The sequence below is a fragment of the Meriones unguiculatus genome, chromosome 14 (assembly GCF_030254825.1).
Source record: "Meriones unguiculatus strain TT.TT164.6M chromosome 14, Bangor_MerUng_6.1, whole genome shotgun sequence".
Classification (NCBI taxonomy): Eukaryota; Metazoa; Chordata; class Mammalia; order Rodentia; family Muridae; genus Meriones; species Meriones unguiculatus.
Genome location: NC_083361.1, coordinates 27,577,253 through 27,596,572, shown reverse-complemented (window position 1 = coordinate 27,596,572; position 19,320 = coordinate 27,577,253). Strand labels below are relative to the sequence as shown.

Genomic DNA, 19,320 nt, shown 5'->3' with positions numbered 1-19,320 from the left:
GTACCAAACCCTGGTCCCCGGAAAGAGTAAGGCGCTCTCAAGATGGAGTGACATTTCCAGCCCAACCCGGGGTCTTTTAGGAAGCTTCCGCATCCCCGAAAACTCGGGAGTGTCTTCCCATTTTACAGTTTGCGGGAACTAAGATCCACAGAAGAGAAAGAATTCGTGTGAGGTTAGTCAAAGGTCATGCGAGATGATGGCCTGCCCCAGCTAGCCAGCCTTCTGCCACTCCCCATACTAACTAAGTAGTTTGACTGCAAAAGGAATGGCAAATGGTGAAAAACATTCAAATTCTTGAGAATTATGAGACTGGTGGAAGTCATGGAAGCATCGCAAAAACAGTTCCAGGAGAGTATAAATTGCTAATTTTTAATGTTTTTTTGTTAAATCCTCAGATGGTCCAGTTTTACATGTAAACGGACTCTTCCTAGACAGCTTACCACTGTTCCCCTCATCCAGCCTCCACCCCACAAACACATGTGGCTCACTAGTCAGTGTATATAAATCTTCTTGCTGAAACCCCGTGGCTCCCTGCTTCAGTCACTCCCAGGATGAATTCTCCCAAAGTCTCTCCACAAGCTATGCATTTCATCATTTCTCAGAAGACAGGCCACCTGCTAACTCCCCAGCTGGTGAAAATGTGGCCCCCAGGCACAGTCCGGGTTATAGTCATCCTCCTCTCAAAAAATAGAGAGAATGAGCTGGAGAGGTGGCCCAGTTCAGAGCACTTAATATTTTTGCTGAGGACCTGGGTTCAGTTCTCAATACCCTCAGCACCTCACAACCATCAGTGGCATCACAACCTGTACCTCCAGTTCCAGGGAATCGAATGCTCTCTTCTGGCCTCTGAGAGGGCACCAGGCATGTACCTGGTATATATTACATATATGCAAGCAACCCTCATACACATATAATAAAATAAATAAATCTAAAATAATTTTTTAGAAGGAAGGTAACCCCCGAAATCTTCAGAGCGATGTTCACTTTCATGCTGGCTCTAAGTAGGCTTCAAGAGCCTTCTCGTCCATTGAGGCAAGTCTTTGAGTTCCTTATGACCTCTGCAAATCCCACTTATGGCTCCGTGATCTGGGACGGCTCCCTGCGGGTAGGAAGGGCAGATGGGAGACAACTCCGGACTTTAGTTGACTCACGACGAAAGGCCTGGGACTGGGTGTGGTCTTCATCTCAGACATCCCCGTCTCCCGACCCCCCACGCAGCTGCCGCGGCTGATTAGAACGCCTGAACAGGCTGTGACTATCCCAATGTGTTTGGGGAACACCCCCAGACCCTTCGCCCTCTGCAGGCTTCGCTCCCTAGGACAGAATTGCTTAGACTTAGTTCAAGTGGCATGCAGTGCTTATTACTAAGTAGTCAATAAGGTCTCATTAGAGACGTGGGTTAGTAGTCTCGACAGCACAGGCTGGTCTTGGCTCCATCACGGGTGTTGCGGCACCCCTTTTCTCCTTTCTGGGAGAGTGATGCAGGTCGAGTTCACATCAGAGGAGGCTGAGCAGGCTGTGCCCAGGGGAAAGCTAGCCTCCCCCCACCCCTGACTTTACTGTCAAGAAAACCTTGTGTTTTGCCCCTCTATCTGAGAGGCAGAGTCGGGGGCCCCACCAGGGCATGGAACATCAGACAAACAATGGTTTATTGTTCTGAGCCAGCACACCTGAACCCTCCTGGAAGAAGGAGCCAGATTTCTCGGCTTGCACACATTCTTAAAAGTGGGAAGAGATATGTTAAATCAGAATTCTAATCTTTCACAGGCTAGACATATAGGCAGGGACAAGGGGAGGTGGGGGTGCCTGGCCTGGCAGCAGCTGCTCAAGACAAGTCAAGACATGGAGGCTTTGGACAGCCTGAGGTGACCCCACACACACACCAGAGAGAGCAGAACCCCTGTCCCCCAGCAGCCCGCAGCCATATTCCTGACAGTCCCCCAAAGCCCTCCTCATATGGGTGACTCTCCTAAACTGCTCTCAGCGGTATGGCTTCCAGAATGACCAAAGCTGTGAGGGTCCCTGATGCCTTCTCCTCCCCTGCCTACTCAGGTTCCTTTCTCTTCACCCCAAGATATCTGCTTTGTCTGGGATCTGAAGAGTTAGCCTCACATGCTGGGCTAGGGTGGCTCTGCTCCCTGGCAGCTGGGCATCCACACTTGCTTCCAGTTCCCTGGACCGGCTGCTTTGTTCACAAGTCTGGTAACAACCAGATCAGACATGGCTCCCAAGAGCAGTCTTGGGTTTGGATGGAAGGCATTGTTTTATCACAGAAGATTCAGTGTTATTTGAGGCAACTTTAACCAGAATCTTGGCAAGCCCTAGTTTGGGCCACTCCTTTCAGAGATTGAATTTTGGAAGGCAGCAAGGTCTTGGAGCCTCCCTCAAGAGCCTGGGGACTGGAGACAGTACTTCTGGCCTCTTGGGCCATGCATTACTCACCTCCGTCAGAGTAGACAAAGCCTCCCCAGTGTGGTCTGTCAGAGCTGCTGGGAGGAAGAAGATTAGTGGGACTTGGCCAGGCCTGGATGTGTGATCATTCCATTCCCTATTTGAGCTGTTCAATGATGCTGTAACCATCCCTCCAGAGAGATGTCTTCCTTGAAGCTGTGCTTGGCTGCTAAGCAGGCTACAGGGCAGGGCTAAGACCCCGCTCCATGCTAGACTGCTTCCTAGGCATGGCACAAAGCACTGAGCTTCTGGACTTGCTTTGCTCACTTAGGAAAATGTAGACTGTTGCACCTTGGAAAACAAAACCTGGACACATTAAGCACAAACTCCACCCCAGCTCCCAGCTATAATTCCATTGTCCATGAGTTTGTTAGTGTTTTCGTTTTGTTTTGTGTTTCTGAGTTGGGGGCAGGACCTAATTCTATAGTACAGGCTGGCCTCACTATGTCATAGATTTCCCGATGTCACTCAGGCTGGCCTCAAATTCACAGCAATCCTTCTGCCCCAGCTTCCTGAGTGGCTACCAGGCATGTGTCACTGTGCCCCCGCTATATCTCTGTGATTTGACAACCCTGTATAACTCACAGGAGTAAAAATATACATTTTTTCCCCTTTTGCTACCACCAGCTTTTGGGTTCTTTCCCTCTGACCATTTCTATAAGCCTGGCATCTACTCCTGGTGGTCTGGTTCACCTCTGGAGACGCTAGGGTTCTGCTTTCCTATGGGCTGGAACCCTCTTCCATCTTGCCGTATGTTGGTGCTGGGTGCTAACTGCCTTTCCTTTTGTCTGTTTCCTCATCTCTGCTCTTGGCCAGCTGACGGTAGGGAAAGTGTCCAGCGGAATAGGGGCTGCAGCTGAAGTTCTGGTCAATCTGTACTTGAATGATCACAGACCTAAGACACAGGCCACCTCTCCAGACCTGGTAAGGACATGCACTGTCAGCCTCCACCTGGAGATATTTGCCCCACCTCCTGGGGCAGGAGTAATGGAGGATCCTTCGATCCGAAGGGTACCCCTTCGTGGGGAACAAGGGGGTGCTGAAAGGCTGGATCCAGCGAAGGTTGGGGGAAGCCACATTTCCTCAAAGCCTGACTAACTTCAGTTGGATCCTTGTGGTTCATTTTCCAAGCGAGGCTTGCCCCTGCTATCCGTGCCTCTCAGGGTCTGTCCGACACTAGGCTCTGCAGGGCTGTCGGACAAGTCCTTCACCTTCAGTGTTGAGTGTTCACCCTAAGCAGACCTGGGAACTGAGACAGGAGTAGCAGGGGAGCCTGTTTTCCCGCTGGTCTCTCCCTCCTTGTTCTAGGTGGCACGGGGCCATTAGCAACACTGTGCCCTGACTGTTGATTTGCTCTCCTTTGGGTTCACTGACCTGAAATCGCCAGCACCAGCTTGCTCCAGCTCTTCCTCCCCCATTGCAAGTGGGGAGGGAACCGTGAGACACAAGCACCCCTTTTCTGCACTCTCTTGAATGGATCTGTGGTCACACCCAATCCTCGCTTGCTCCCCATCACTCCTTGGTTTCTTTTCCTGCTGCTGTGAGGAGCTACCCTGACAGACACAGCTTCAGGGGAGTTGATTTAGCTCACAGTTCAAGGCCCAGTCCATCATGACAGGAAATCAAAGGAGAGCTTGAAGCAGCTGGACGAGCCGCACCCACAGTCAGGAAGTAGAGAGAGACAAATGCAGCTTACCGCTGTACCAGCTATGCAGGCCAAGCTATCAGCCACAGAACGGCATCGCTCACAGCAGGTGGGACTTCCCACCACAGGCGTAAGGGGAGTCTCCCGGGTGATACTAGACTCCGTCAGGTTGACAACTAACACTGACCATCATACATCACCACTGTGGTACCCAGCGACACTTATCCTCCAGGGCAGACCACAAGAAAGCAGCACTAGGTAGACAGACTCAGGCAAGTGATCCACTCCTTTAAATCAGCCTGGGGAGGGCCCTGCAGGAGGCTGTGTGGAGAGTGTCTTCCTGCACCATGCTCTTATTTGCAGTGACGTAAGCAGCAGCCAGGAACGCAGAAGTCCCTGGGATCTGATTAAGAATCCTAACAAGCCCAGGCCTGGCCTTTGGAGACTTACTCAGCCCTAGCATGTTGCTCTTTCTCCTGGCCCCAGGAATCCGTGCGAAAGGCGTTTCCCCTGAGCCTGGGCGGCAACGACACCTGCTACTTCTGTAAGAAGCGCGTGTATGTGATGGAGCGGCTGAGCGCCGAGGGCCACTTTTTCCACCGGGAGTGCTTCCGATGCAGCATCTGCGCCACCACCCTGCCCCTGGCTGCCTATGCCTTTGACTGCAACGAAGGTAACCCCGGGGGCCGGGACAGCACTGGCCTCTGGCCTCCGTCTCGGATGTGGCCTTGCTCCGGGGTTCCAATGCTCTGGAGGCTCTAAGACACCCGATAGTTCCCAACAGGGAGCACGATAGCATCAGGAACGCTGCTCAGGGAGACTGGGAGATGCCGCTGTAGGGCGCAGACGACTGGCACAGCAGTGCCAGGCAGGGTGATGCCTACTGTCCCCTGAGGGCTCTCGCCCATCCCACTCAGCCCCGCCACTTTCCATGGTGCCTGTGCGGTCAAGATAATCCAACCCGATAACTGGTGTGCGGTGCCCAGCATGATGCCTGGCCTGTAATAAGAACTTCGTGAATGCTGGCGCACTAACAAAGTACATGAGGCTGGGGAGACTGCCCAGGAAGTTAAGCGCTTGCTTTGCAACCAGGAGGACTGGAGTCCGCTCCCCGGAACCCCTACTTTGTTTTGTTTAAATTGTGGCCAGGTGTGGTGGTGTACTCCTTTCATGCCAGCACAGGACCACAGGTTGGTCCCTGGGGGTTGAGGCCAACCTGGTCTACACAGTGAGATTGTTGTCTTAAAATCTTACTTAAAAGGAAGTAAGAAGAGAAGCAATGCGTTCTCTGGCACGTTCATAATCCCAGCACTGGGGAGACGACACAGGCACTCTCTGGCTGGCCAGCCTCGCCTACTTGGTATGTTCCGGGGAGAGACCCTGTCTCAAAACAAAAGCAGAAAGCCGAGGTAAACAGTGCCTGAAGAACGATAGCTGTTGTTATGCTCTTACCCACCCCTTCACACACACACAACTACCTACACACGGACACGTATCTACCTGCGCGCACACACACACAAAGAATGAACTATAAAACTGGCCTTGATGTTACCACCTCTTTGGGTACGTGGCCTACCAGAGCTCATCAGCAAAGTCATTCACTGAGCGAAGAGATCACTCTCAGGCCATCAGCCGTTGATTGTATACCATCATATAGAATGTGGGCAATAGGGCACAGTACTTATGATTACGTGCCCCCCCCTGGGTGAATTCGGGCAGTAGCTCCTCCTCCTCCTCACCTCATAGCCTGGGGCTGTTACTTAAAGCCTTGACCCCTCAGCTTCCTCATCTGCAAAATGGGGAGAATGATAGGACCTGGGTAGACGCTGTGCACAGTGATCCCAGCACTCTAGAGGCCGTGACCGTAAGACCCTGAGTTCCAGATTAACTTGGGCTCCTTATAGAGACTGCCTCAGAAGATCAAAACAAAGAAAAAATAGCTCTTAGCCCATAGGATGTGGGGGTTGATGAGTTGTTATATGAAGTATTTATTAGGTTTTTCTATTATCATCATCATTGTTATCATCACCATCGCCATTGTCACTGCTGTAGAAGTAGGCAGCAGGGCTATTCTCGAAGGTACCCAGTGGTGTCGGGCAGTGCTGTTCTTACACAGCATGTACCCATCTGAGTCTCTTCTCTCATTACGGGCCAGCTGTCCTGACCCTCAAGATCCCAGAAAAAAAGGGCTGAGTGGTTGACACATGCGGAACCACTTCTCTCTCTCCCTGACAACTGGCCTTGTGAAGAAATCTGACTTCTATTCGGAAGGGGAGCCACCTGGGGGGTTTAGCCCCACTCAAGGAGTCTCCCATTGCTGGCACCTTCTCTGAGGGAGACAACAGAATGTCCCTGCCTTACCTTGGAGCCACTTCAGGGCAGGTGGATAAGCCCCTGCTCACTTCCGAACCGAACCGTGTTGGGCTTATTTTCGTGGTGATTGTGTTCTGACTGGACAGGGATGAGCGTTTGTTCCAGGGGTTCTGTCTGTAGAGAAAAACTATGCGCGCGTGTCTTTTCTCACAGGCAAGTTCTACTGCAAGCCCCATTTCATTCACTGTAAAACCAACAGCAAACAACGGAAGAGGCGGGCAGAGCTGAAACAGCAAGGAGAGGTATGTGGGTCTCAATGTTGCTGGGAGGGCAGGAAAGATCCCCCCCTTGATGAGGTCTCCAGAGTCAGACAACCCTGCAGGGAGAGAGACGGTTCCCAAACAAGTTAGAGTCCCCTGATTCCCTTCTGGAGTGGTGTTTTGTCTTAGTCTGCTCAGCAGCCTCTGCGGCGGACCCTGTTTCAGACTCCAGCTTCCTGACGGGTGGCTGACTCCCTCTGAGAAGTTCAGAAATGCTTGCTCATGTGCAAAGACTGGGCTGTATACGCAAGTGCGCAAAAGCCCTGTGGTCCCCCCATGCCTGGGAGCCAAGGGGAACTGCTTGCAGGAGGAGGGCCACGTTTCCAGGTCCCCTCCGAGGCTTTAAAGCAGTCACTGGCCTTATCGATGGTTTGTGGTAGCGCCCCCCTCTGGCAACTCTTGGGAAATACTTTCTCTCCAGTTCAATCAATCACCTAGCACCAATTGAAACCTGAGCTTTCCTAACGGGCTTTCATAGGCTCCTCGCTATAGGAAAATGAAAAGGTAAATAAAAATAAAGACAGTAAAATCACGTATGACCAGTTGATATTCTGGTCATGTGACATTGTAGTCCAGCGTCCCTCCTCCCAGATGTTTCCCTAAGAGAGTAGATGCCACCTCTGTAGCTTTCTAGGCTTCTTCTTTGCTGACAGGGCATCAAGACCAGTTTTCCATGATATTGAAATTCTTTTTGTTCCATTTTATTCTATGTGGGTGTTATATATATATGTGTGTGTGTGTGTGTGTGTGTACCACACGTGTGCCTGGTGCCATGGACACCAGAAGAGGGTGTCAGATCCCCAGGTCCTCTGAAAGGGCAGGGTTTTAAACCACTGTACCATCTCTCCAGCCCCTGGATAATCTCAGCACTTGGGAGGCAGATGCAGGAAGGTTTGAATTTGATCTGTCTAAGCAACTTAGACACATTGTAATTCAGCAAAAGTGGGAGGGGCAGTTCAGGCGGGGGGGGGGGAAGAAGATGGGGAAAGGAAGAGGAGAACAGGGGGGAGCTGATATTCCAAGAATAAAATTTTCTTTTTTAATTGAAACAAGATCTCACTATGTAAACCTGACTGGCCTGGAACTCAATAGTTAGCCCAGGCTGGCCTTAGAGTCACAGAGATCCACCTGCCTCTGCCTCCTAAATGCTGTGAGTTAGGGGTGTGATTTTTAATGCTATTAAAATATTTCATTTTACACATAGTCACTGATCTGTTTCAGCAGTTCCATCCTGCTGGGCTTTTAGGAGTTTAATCTTGCAAAGATTTTTATAATGAGTGTATTTGCATACAAATCTTTATCCCTATTTCTGACTATTCATGTGCTACCTATCAGTGCAGTACAGGTTTGCAAGGCGAAGGGCATGCACACCTTGGAGGTTAATAAATGGTATGGCGAGTTTGCCCTCCTTAAAAACAAGTTGTGTCCACCTTCAAAACCACGAAGGGGGGCTCCGTCCTCTCTGCTGGAGGCAGCCTCTGAGACTCATGTGCCGTTGCTTTGCTATCTCCCTCAGGAGGAAGGGACATGGCAGGAGCCAGAAGCACCTCGGAGAGACACTCCCCCGGAAAGCTCTTGTGCAGTGGCGGCCATCAGCACGCCAGAAGGCAGCCCCCCAGGTATCTCCACCTCCTTCTTTAGGAAGGCCCTGAGCTGGCCTCTCAGGCTGACAAGAGGCCTGCTCGACCTGCCCCAGAGCCTGCTTAGGTGGACGCAGGGACTCCTACAGGCTGCTGGCCACCATGTCAGGGACAATGCTCAGGACTACTGCTTCACGTTTGAGCTCCTGAGTCTGGGGCTGCTGCTGCTTTGGGCTTTCGGGGAGGTCTTGGCGGCCATGTACAGGGAGTCTGAGGAATCCGTGGAGCGCATCCGCAGCTGGCTGCTCAGGCTCATCCCCGTGAAGCTGCGGTGAGGTGCAGGATGCCCACAGTGCCGTAACATTTCCAAGCGTAGACTGTGCTATCTGTAGTTTGCTCTGACATCTTCAGCCAATAGCTCCAAGCCAAAGAGTTTCCCACTGGCCTCCTCCACCTGACTTTGACAGGGTTGAGCATCTATTCATGGTGCTAGGGCCAGGGACAACATGAAGGATTTTCTTGTTTTGTTTTTTTAACAGCTTTGTGTCCTTTTGTTTTGTTTTTCATACCAAAGCGAGCCATATTTCTGGGTTTACATTTCAATTTTTAACTTTTCATAAGCCAAAAAAGAAAGCACTATTTTTCTACAAGTATCAATAGTTTTAACTGTTTCAACTTTTATTACCAGTTTTACAAGGCCCTTGGACTTGGCAGTGAGTTGAGATTTTTTTTTCCTGCCAGCAAAGTTAGTGAGCTGAGACTAGAGACACACAAGAAAGGGTGCAGTCACATGATCAATACCTTTGGATTTACACATCCAGGTGCCACTTGTTCACAGTGGATGCTGGGTTTGTTTGTTTCAAAAACACATGTATGTAAAAACATAGTGAGGTTAAAAGAAGTAAGTAGAGGGATGACATAAACCAAAATCTACCAAAGCACACAGCCATGTGCCAATGCCATTTGTCCTCAGGGTAGGGGAGAGGGATTTTGCTCATATCCCTCATGCCCACCAAATCAAAAGCCTGCTGGCCCTTGACCCTGAATAGTTCTGTCAAGCTGATGTGAATGCTGAGGACAAACTATTTCAGATGCTGCCATTTTTATCCTTGCCAAGCCCTGGACCCAGGCTGCAGGCTGAGCTGCAGTTACTCAGTCTGTCATGGTCAGGCTGCCTCTCCCTGATGTCTTTTGAACCTGGGGAAGCATGGCCCTGATCTGTCAGCCTTGCTGGTGGCACCCAGTATGTTCAGTTACATGGCTGCCTTGCATATTTCAACGACATGGCCAGAAAGCCTTCTCCCATTGCCCCAGAGAAAGGAGAGTGACTGGTCTTTGGGTGGCTTCAAGCCCAGTGTTTTCCACTCTGGAAAGAGCCTTCAGCTGTTCCCCCCCCACACACACACACTGTGATGCTCAGCTTCAGTGGCAGGTTGAGCAGCTGGAGGGTTGGTAGGGCCTTCCAGGTACTCTGGGTAGCTACAGTCATTAGGCACATGACGGCTATGTAGAGCTGCCGCCACTAGCGTGCCCTCTGGAGATTAGAAAGGTCTGGTTTCAGCACCGTGAAAGCTTTGACATCAGCTTCTGTAGGGTAGGGAAAGAGGGGTGCTTTTCTAGAGACTCTGCCCTGAAGTCATGGGAAAGGCATGGCTGTGAGCAAGTCTGTGGGAACCAGCACCTCTGACCTTGTTGTAATTGCTGCCAGTGTGGTGACTTGCGTTGTATCTGCCCTGCTTATAGCTGGGGCTTCAGTGGTCAAGCATGATGGGAGGAGTCCTTGAGTCCTATGATGTTTCATTATGTCACATGAATTCTTGAGGTCCTGTTGGAGTGATTTTTCTCCAGTTTGGGGTGGGCTGGGATGCTTTGTGGAATGTTCTGGGAAGCCAGAGTGAACTCTCAAAAAAAAGAAGAAAAAAAAAAGTCATTTATAGCCATACAGAGGCTGGTTTGAATTACTCTGGCAGACAGGGTGTGTCAGCCACAAGGCTGAGACATCTGTGTGTTCTGAGACCTTGAACCTTCCTGGTGAGCAACAGCGGGGGCGGGTCCTGGGAGACAGTTACTCTACAGATGAATCTGGGGGTGAGTGTGAGACCCCAGAGTGAAATGGAGACCGGGGAGGCTAATGGGGCAGAAGGTCCTGGGAACGCTTGTGGACAAGAGTAGAGTTCGGTTGCTCTGCTCCCTGTGCAGGCTCTTGGGGATGCGTAGCTGGCCATCACCAGGAAGGTTTGTCTCTCCTAAGGGAGCAGTCCTCTTGTGGGGGGGAGGAGGGACAGTGGCTTCCCTGCCTCTGGCCTCCAGTGCCTTTTCCTGTTGTGATTTGGATTGGTTTTACTCCCTCACTAAGTCCTCCTTTCTGTCTTTCTCTTTCCACCTCACACTGTGGCCACCAGTGCGTTTCAGCCTTCCAGTCCTACACCCACTCCTTGGCTGACACTTCTGCTCTAAGGTGACTGATTTTCTTGACAGTTTTCAGAGAGGTACTAACAATCCCTAACCCGCTTTCCGCACCCCATCCTCCGCGTCGGTGGTACTGGTTGCACTAACTGCGAGTGTCTTGCATACTAACGGACTCCCTAGAGGCATGAGCAGTTAACAGCATGGGGCGGGGGTCAGCTTGAAAGCCCGGAGCCCAGCCAGCAGCCTGGGTCCACAACAAGTGCGTGCCCCCCCACCCCCACCCCCAGTCCTGGGCTGGCCCCTACGCATGCTTTCTCAGTTGCACTTTCAAAGCCTTTTGTCTTCTTGGGAGGGTTCACCATGACTGTGAGACAATAGAATAAAAGGAGGGCTCTGTCAGCTTTGAAAACTTTTCTTCTTAGTGTCCTCTTTTAGGAAGAGGACATGTCTGGGGATATCTTCTTCAGCCAGTTCCAATACAAAGCTCACCAATCCCTTCAATTTGGAACCATAAGTGACTCGGTTTGGTGAGGTTTTAAAAGTATGCTGTCCCCAGACTCCGTGGCCAGCTTGACCCATGCTCTGTGCTGTGAACACAATGAAGCTAGCGAGGCCTTCCTCTGTTTCAGCATGGTGAGTCCTAGGGACTTGCTGTGCCTTTCCACGCCTCCAGGCTCTTAAGTCCCTATGGTGTCACAGGCTTTCCTCAGAGTGGCCACGGTCACAGGAAAGGAACTTCAGAAGTAACTCACTATAAGCCACTGTCTGCTCCTGTCCATCCGCCTAAATGGCCTGGTCTCTCTGCTCCTTTACCTGGAGTAGCAGGACAGCCCCGTGCTACTGCAGGAAGCATGCATGAAGCGTGTGTGAGCCCAGCCCCGCATCTGCAGGCTACGGTCAGAGGCCATTTCACATGTAGCTACCCTGCCCTTCGCCTGCCTCCCGGCCCCGCATGCTGCGCTTGCTTGCTGCATTGGCGCAGAGCCCAGCCGGTACAAATCCCTCTTCCTCTCCTCTCCTCTTTTCTTCTCTTCCAGCATTCCCCTCTCTAAAATGCCAACCAAAGAGAGGCCCCCCACCCTTGCTCTCAGCCTCTTTAGGCTCCCCATCTCATGGCAAGGCATGTCTGTGACCCTAGAGACATTCATTTACAGTGCCATATGGAACCCTGTATTTTCCCACACAGCAAACGATGTTTAGGTTTATTTATGATATTTGATGCTGTAAATGAAAATAAATACGGTTCTTTATAAAGCTCATCGTTTCCTCTCTTCTTTGCCGTGGAAGCTTCTAAAACCTCAAACATGGGGACTGGTTTAGGGGAGCCATCCTCCCCTAAACTGCTGGCGGGGCTTGCACTTGTGGTGGTGACCCGGGGCTCTCTGGGGGCTGTGCCAGGGCAATCTGAAATATTACCCAAAGGTAATATTTGGGAAAATGTCACCAATACTCTGGTGCCAGGCTTTGGGGTCTTTTCCTGAAATGCGTGGTACTTTGCTGTTCTAGATGCTGGGCAGAGAAAGAGAGGGCCAGTGTGACCTTAGCTCTTAGAAACAGTCTGTGTGAACCCATTTTCCTGCAAGCTGTGGCTTTGTGGGAGGGCTTTGCCAAAAACCCCACCTGTTGTGGTTCTTCCAGAGAAAACAATGAGTCTTTCCAGGGTTCACACTGGTCCAACCAAGTGATGGGTGAAAAGCAAGGAGGAAAGAATGGGCACCTGTGCCTCGAACCAGCAAGTGTGCCCATCAGAGCCCTGTGCTATGAGGCTCGGCCCACCTGGCCACTCTGAGCATGGTACCCAGCAGGCTCTGCCCAACTACACTCTGTTTAAGGGAAGAGCTTGGGGTCTCCCTTGACTATCCCATACAGTGCCAGATCTCTGCAGGGAGGTCCTTCTGCCATTGCTAGACCGGATGTGGTTGAGCTTCCAGTACTGGCATAAGAAAACCCCTGTGGACCACGAGGGCCTTCACATCTCCCAGAGAGTGTTTCTGGGACTCCAGTCTCCAGCTCAGCTACTGGTGCCAGAATCTGCCTTCAGGGCCACCTCAGGTTGTGACCCAACATCCCTATCTCTTTCTCTTCCATTCAAGGAAGGCTATTAGGGACTAGAAATCAGGTGGAGAGGTGAGAAAATGACAGGTTCCTTTACTGTGCAATAGCTATTGCCCTGGGAGACACAGCAGAAGGCCCCAGAAAGCCCTCCTACCTCCCTGACGTTTCAGAAGCACATGTCTTAGATTGCTGTTTTAATTTTGATTCTCTTAACTCTACTCCTGCTTATTCACCCATTTGCCTCATTTTACTGAACACCTACTGTGTGGTCAGGAATACAGCTGATCTTGCCAGGCTCTCTTAAATCTTGAAGGCCCAAGTCAAGTCTCTGATAGAGGTCCTCCAGGAAATAAGCTTAATTAACTGTTTGGGTTGGCTTTCTCAGACCTGCTTAGAGTGTGCCTGAGTTTAACTACTACATCCCACATAATTGGTATTTGGTATTTTTTAACCCCAAAACATGAAGACTTGGTTGGGGAGATCAACTCTAAGACTTTGCTGGGCAAGCATTCTACCACTCAGCTACCTCCCTAACCTTAACCTTTTAAAGGTAGTCTAAGAGAGCTAAATATTAAATGGAAGTTCCTGCACTAGTCAGCAAGATGGCTATCCTCGGTAGGCAGGGACAGGAGGATCAAGAGTTCAAGGCCATCCTCGCTACATTGCAAATTCAAGAAAAACCTTGACTACATGAGACCCTGTTTCAAGAAAATAACCCTCCCCACCCCCAAAGAAGTTTCTAACAGGACAAATAGAACTAAATTAAATAGAACTAAATATTTGTTAGATCATGAGATGATGATTCTGAGTTTTAGAACTGCAAAAAAATTCATGTAGGAAAAACATGAAACAAATTCAGCCATTTACAGTTTTCAATATTTTTAAAGTATGTGGGGGAGGGGGTTGGTCACATAAGAACAGTACCCTTGGGCACCAGAAGGAAATATTGGATCCCACCAGAATTAGAGCTAAACACAGCTGTGATGTTAGGCCCAGCAAGAGCCTAAATATAAGAAGGTATGAAGAGAACTCAGGAAACTAATCATCCATCAATGCAAAAACGCAAGAGGTTCCTCTTGACCATTGTGCAGTGGGGTCACCCCTGCTGGTCAGCTAGGAGTGGCACTGGGAGACAAAGACCTTAGGTTTTTAAAAGACACAAGGCGGGAATCTCCTGGAGTTGCTATCTTGGCAATTTAGGATTGAATGAGGTGTTTAACTTTTAAAATAATTGTTTAGATCTGGTCACCCTTAGGTCCAGTCAGCCCTGTCGTAAATATCTGATCTTCAAGTCAGTTTGAAATTTCCTGCCATCCACAGTTAAAGGTGGGAGGGTGATTAACTCATCCCATGTCTGTTCTGAGGAGTGGAGGTTACAGGCTTTGGATCAAAGGTCAGGAGAAGGATTGGGGCCATTTAGCCCAGTTTCCAAACAAAGCCCATCTCACTGGCGCCAGCAGGTGATTTTCTCTCCATTTAGTAGATTTCTCTTCCTTATCTCTGCCCTCACAAATGGCTAATGTCAGGAACTTTTACATTCCTCAGCTCTCTGGAGAAGCACTAAGAGGCTTTAATTAACATGGGCCTAAAACTTGCAAATATAAGTTATAAGGCAATTAAAAGAAACATAGGTTACAAAGTTAGTCTGATTCTTTCAGTGAGATGCAAAATGTGGGTGCTGAGAACCAAACTCAGGTCCTCTAGAAGAAAAACAGGTGCTGTTAACCACTGAGCCACCTCTCCAGCCCCAGCTGTCTACATTTTTAAAACAGAATAAAAACCCAAGCATGGAGGCACACACCTTTAATCATAGCACTCAGGAGACAAAGACAGGCAGAACTCTGTGAGTTCTAAGACAGCCAGGGATATGTAGAAGGCTATGTCTCAAAACACAGACAAATCATACAAACCAACCAACCATGTAATTATAAAAAATAAAATATTAACTAGGCAGTCAGACTGGAGAAAAGAAAAATCTGAATACAGTAACACGGAAGTTCATTGCCTGGTATTTACAGAGTTCGCTTAAAGCTGGTGTTTCCGGGCACCTCCCGAAGTGGCCCAGATGAAGGTAATCTTTACTGAGCAATGACCCAAGGGTAAGTGAGCAAAGACTGTGAACAAATAGTTCCCACTTAGGCAAATTCAAGAAGTAAACACTGGAAGAGAAAAAGGAAGTATCTGGGGAAAATGTCCTCTCTTGGCTTTCAAAGGAATGGAAATGAACCGTGTTGTCCCACCTAGTCAGCAAGGGACGTAGAGAAGCAGTGATGGGGAGGGAAAATGTCAGCTTAGAATTCACAGTAGAGACAGTGTTTCCTGAAAGGCAACATAGCAACCAAGATTACGTCTCCAACAAGGGCTCTGTCCTTTGGCCTGAATGGTAAGAAAAGTAAGCTCAGCCTCTGGAGTAGGTGGAATGCTCCTCGTGCGTGTGGACTGTTTCTATTGCAGTTTGACACCACCACCACCACCCCCAAAATCTTTTCAGTCAAAGAGTATCTGCCTTCCTCAGTGCCCTGGGTCAGGTGCTGTCTGCCCAGCACTTTCCCTGGGCAGAGCTCCCTACAGCCAGCTGCTTGCTAGTACTTGTCTCCTTGTAGCACCGTTAGGTCCGTGCAGATATGAAAGAGGACTTCTAGGGAAGATGACTGGTGCCAGACAGGCAAGTTAAAGTGATACCCGCCACTGTGAGGGAGCAGAGGGCACCTGAGCCCAAACTAGGTACCAGGGCCCTGTGTTATAGGGGCCCAAACTTGGCTGAAATCCTAGCGTGGACCCCTGGAACTTTGCTCCCACTGTGTCCCTGGAGGAGCCCCCTCTGTGCAACAGCAGTTAAGGAAGCCTCTTGCATTGGGTTTTGGGAAGGTAGAATCAATGAGCCAACCCAGGGCAGTGCCTGGGACTCTGGAGTGGGGCGCTATACTGGGCTCTGGATGGTGTCTCTCTGGAGGGACTGCCTCTAGAAAGGCTTCCTTCTGACGTTGTAGATAATCTGAGGCGCTGGATCCCCTACAAGGTAGGTAGACACTAGACAGAGGCCCCAGAGCATGCTGGGAGGCACTGTCTTAGTTAGGGTTTTCATTGCTGTGAAGAGACACCATGACCAAGGCAACTCTTATGAGGGACAACATTTAATTGGGACTGGTTTACAGTCTCAGAGGCTTAGTCTGTTATCGTCACAGTGGTGAGCATGGCAGCATCCAGGCAGACATGGTGCTAGAGAAGCCAAGAATTCTAAACATCTTGATCCAACAGCAGCCAGGAGGAGCCTGGCTTCTGTAGGCAACTAGGAAGAGGCTCTCATTCCACACTGGGAGCATGAGCATAGGAGACCTCAAAGCCCACCCCACAGAGGCACACTTCCTCCAACAAGGCCACACCTCCTAACAGTGCCACTCCTCATGGGCCAAGCGTTCAAACACATGAGTCTCTGGGGGCCAAACCTGTTCAAACCACCCAGGCATCATCTCTCGTCTCTTTCATCCCCGGCCTCTTCAAGACAACTATCTATTTCCCCTCAGACAGAGGTCTCCGCTCTAGAGTCCTGCCTCCTGCCATCTGTCAAAGCTTGAGTCTGCCTTACCCTGGGCCTCTGCCTGGTCCCTCGGGAATCTGCCATGAGGATGGAAGAGTTCGTTTAGGCTGGGGGGAGGTCCCGCTGGGGCCCAGCCGCGCAGTTGGGAACAGAGCTCTCAGGGAGCAGAATGCATACACTGGGTGTCAGGTCAGCCCTACACAAAGCTCCCACCTTGTTCCCCCCTTGCCTTCCGAGGCCTGTCATCCTCAACACGCATCTCGGGGCAAAGCAGGGCTCATGTAGCAGCAGGCAGGTTTGGGTGCCCCTCTGTCCCTGCCAATTCTGGAGGGATGCACCTGAATTGGCAGCTGTTCCCATGGTAACTTGGACACCAAGGTCTTCAGCAGTGTGTCACAAGGCCACCGGGCCACACGCATCCTCTCTCCTCCTCACTGTCTCTGACAAAGGAGTCCAGGTAACTCTTGGAGACAGTAAGTAGTGTGGAGAATGTCAGATGTGTCTCATCAGCCCACGCCAGGCCTAGCCAGGTGTAGACTCCATCGTGGACCTGTGGCAGTGCCTACCAAGGGCCTCCCCCAGGGGTGCTAGGCAGAGATTCGCTGTTGCCCAGCAGGAGCCCAAGAAGGAAGATAAAACACAGCTGGCAGGCTGCCTCCCCTCCTGCCTTCCTAGATGGCTGCAGGAGGTAGGGACTCCCTTCCAGAAATTCCAGGTCGCCCCCACACACACCCCATATTGTTACCAGAGTTATTAGAGACACAGCTGAACCCTAGGAGTCCTAACATGCCAGGCTCTGCCAAGTAACAGGGAAAGCAGGGAAAGATGTAATCAATGTGACTACATTAGGAAAAAGAAAACCAGACCTCTAGTGAAGCGCCCCCATCCCCTTTCCCCCTCCCCCACTTCCGCACCTCCACACCCTCCACCCCGTGGCCAGCACAAACACTGAAGTCCATCTCTGAGGTCTCGGTGGAGATCTAGGATTAAATAGAGGGCAAGTGGTCTGGAAACCAGAGCGATGCTGGCCGGGTGTGGCCACACCCATCATTGTCTAGGCAGCAGTCTCCAGGCACCATGAGCTGCCAAGTGTCAGCCCTGTGTGGAGTCTCTTTCCGTGACAAAACCCACCAGGCTTTCCTTCCCTAAGCCTGAGATTCTAGGGAGCACACAGTTGCTTAGGAGCCATTGTGTCAATAGCATGGCCTAAGGGGAAGGCAGGTCTTCTCTCTCTTAGAACGTCTTCACTTCTGCTGGGACTTTAAGGTGACTCTCAGGACCTGTGGACATTGGTCCTGACAGCCCAGAGCTGGAGGCTGGGCCTGTTAGTGACAGAGGTGGGTAGTTCCATAGTTTGGGTAGTTCCATAGTTTAGGAACTACCCAGTCTGCTTGCTGCGGGGGAGTGCACACGGCTGTAAGGAAGGGTCTGTGCCCCACCCCTCATGCTACTGAAGGGGCTCCAGGGCCTACAGGAGCCTGCGCTGAGGGCTGGTGTCTGTGCCCAGGATCCAGGCGAGGCTGGCGCTTCCCTGCCCTCTGCCTCAGACATAGAGTGAAGGGTCTGGGGCGCTGGTGCTTTCCTGGCCTCTGCGGTGGGACTAAGTAGCCTCCACTGGGGCCCACAGGCTGAGACGCAGCCTGGCTCCCTCCTCTCCCCACAGAGGCGCCTTCCGTCCTGGGACAGCATGACTTCCCTCCCATGTCCATTTAGCTGAATGTGTCTCTTTGCTCAGGCTCTTTCTGAGGCCTCTAAGTTCTGGGTTCATTGAGCAGAGTGTACACACACACATGTACACACATATACACATACACACACAGGCATGCACACACACTCACATACACACATACACACATACACAACAGACACACATATATACATACACATAAAAGACACACATGCATACAGACACATACATACACACGTATACTCACACACACTCATATACACATACTCACACATATACACACTCCACACATACACTCAAACACACATACAAGCACTCACATACACACACATACACACACCCATGTGTGCATGTATACTCATATAGACACACATACACTCACATACCATCCACTCACACAACTCACATATACATACTCACACTCACATACATGCACACTCCAGCACACACATATACACACACACTTGTGAGTGCAGACACACTGGGTCTATGACACACAGGAGAAGGCCGAAAGGCCAGGCTTCCAGGCGGGGGGGAGGGGGAGGGGGCAGACCCAGAGGCCCCGAGCTGCCTACCCGTGCGTGCGTTGGCCTCTGAACATCCCCAGACTTTCTGCTCTCGTTAGAACACATGCTGTGACGCGTGACCCTCAGAGGCGCCTGGGGTAGCCGCAGTGTCTGTGCGCACACGTCCTGCTGAGGACCTGACACTGCCAGGGACAAACCTTCCTTGGAGCAGGCCTGACGCCCCGGGAACGTGTGGAAGTGCTGCCTGCTCAAGCCTGCCATCCTGCCAATGCCTCCCCTGCTGGCACTGACAGTGACCCCGACACTCAGGCCCTGAACCATGGCAGTGGCCTTGGCTTCTGGGGGCCGGTGCCTCGTCCGGCACCACCTCGCCTCCTTGCCTGCCTTGCCCTCTCTTTGCTGAGCTCTTTGGGTGGGTTTCTGTATCCTCAGTTGTATCCTGATCCACGCATGTTTCAGCCTTAACTTTTCTCCGTGGTGGGAGGCAGGACACCTATTTCTTCCAGCTCCAAACCAGAAGCTTCTTTGGTAGTCAGGACCTTGACCATGTCTCTCAAATCTCAATGGTGTGTGTGTGTGTGTGTGAGGCCTCCTCTCCTTCCTCTTCATGACTCTGGGGTTGCTGGCTGACTCTGTAAGGTGAATGTCTAGGGACAGGCTTCCAGGCCTGTCCCTCCTGCCCCCTCAGCAGAGGATCCAGGCTGACAGGGCAGCAGCCATCAGGAACAAACTTCTTCAGTGGGAACATGAGTGACAGCTCAACCTAGCAAGGCCTCTCAAGCCGTGGTTCCCAGA

General features: G+C 51.0%; 1 protein-coding gene across 6 annotated transcripts in view; it reads left to right on the top strand.

The window, feature by feature from the left end:
• Positions 1–19,320, top strand: part of Mical2 (microtubule associated monooxygenase, calponin and LIM domain containing 2) — a 179,683-nt gene that overhangs the window by 111,363 nt on the left and 49,000 nt on the right. For 3 of the 6 annotated variants that reach the window (XM_021627847.2, XM_060367022.1, XM_060367021.1), the window contains 4 exons: positions 3,268–3,375; positions 4,583–4,769; positions 6,623–6,711; positions 8,246–10,750. In XM_021627847.2, coding sequence (XP_021483522.1) covers positions 3,268–3,375; positions 4,583–4,769; positions 6,623–6,711; positions 8,246–8,644 — 783 coding nt within the window. In that variant the 3' untranslated portion in view covers positions 8,645–10,750. Of the gene's footprint in view, positions 1–3,267; positions 3,376–4,582; positions 4,770–6,622; positions 6,712–8,245; positions 10,799–11,755; positions 11,973–19,320 lie in introns of those variants that run through there. The other 3 variants (XM_060367023.1, XM_060367024.1, XM_060367025.1) reach the window with 3 other exon arrangements.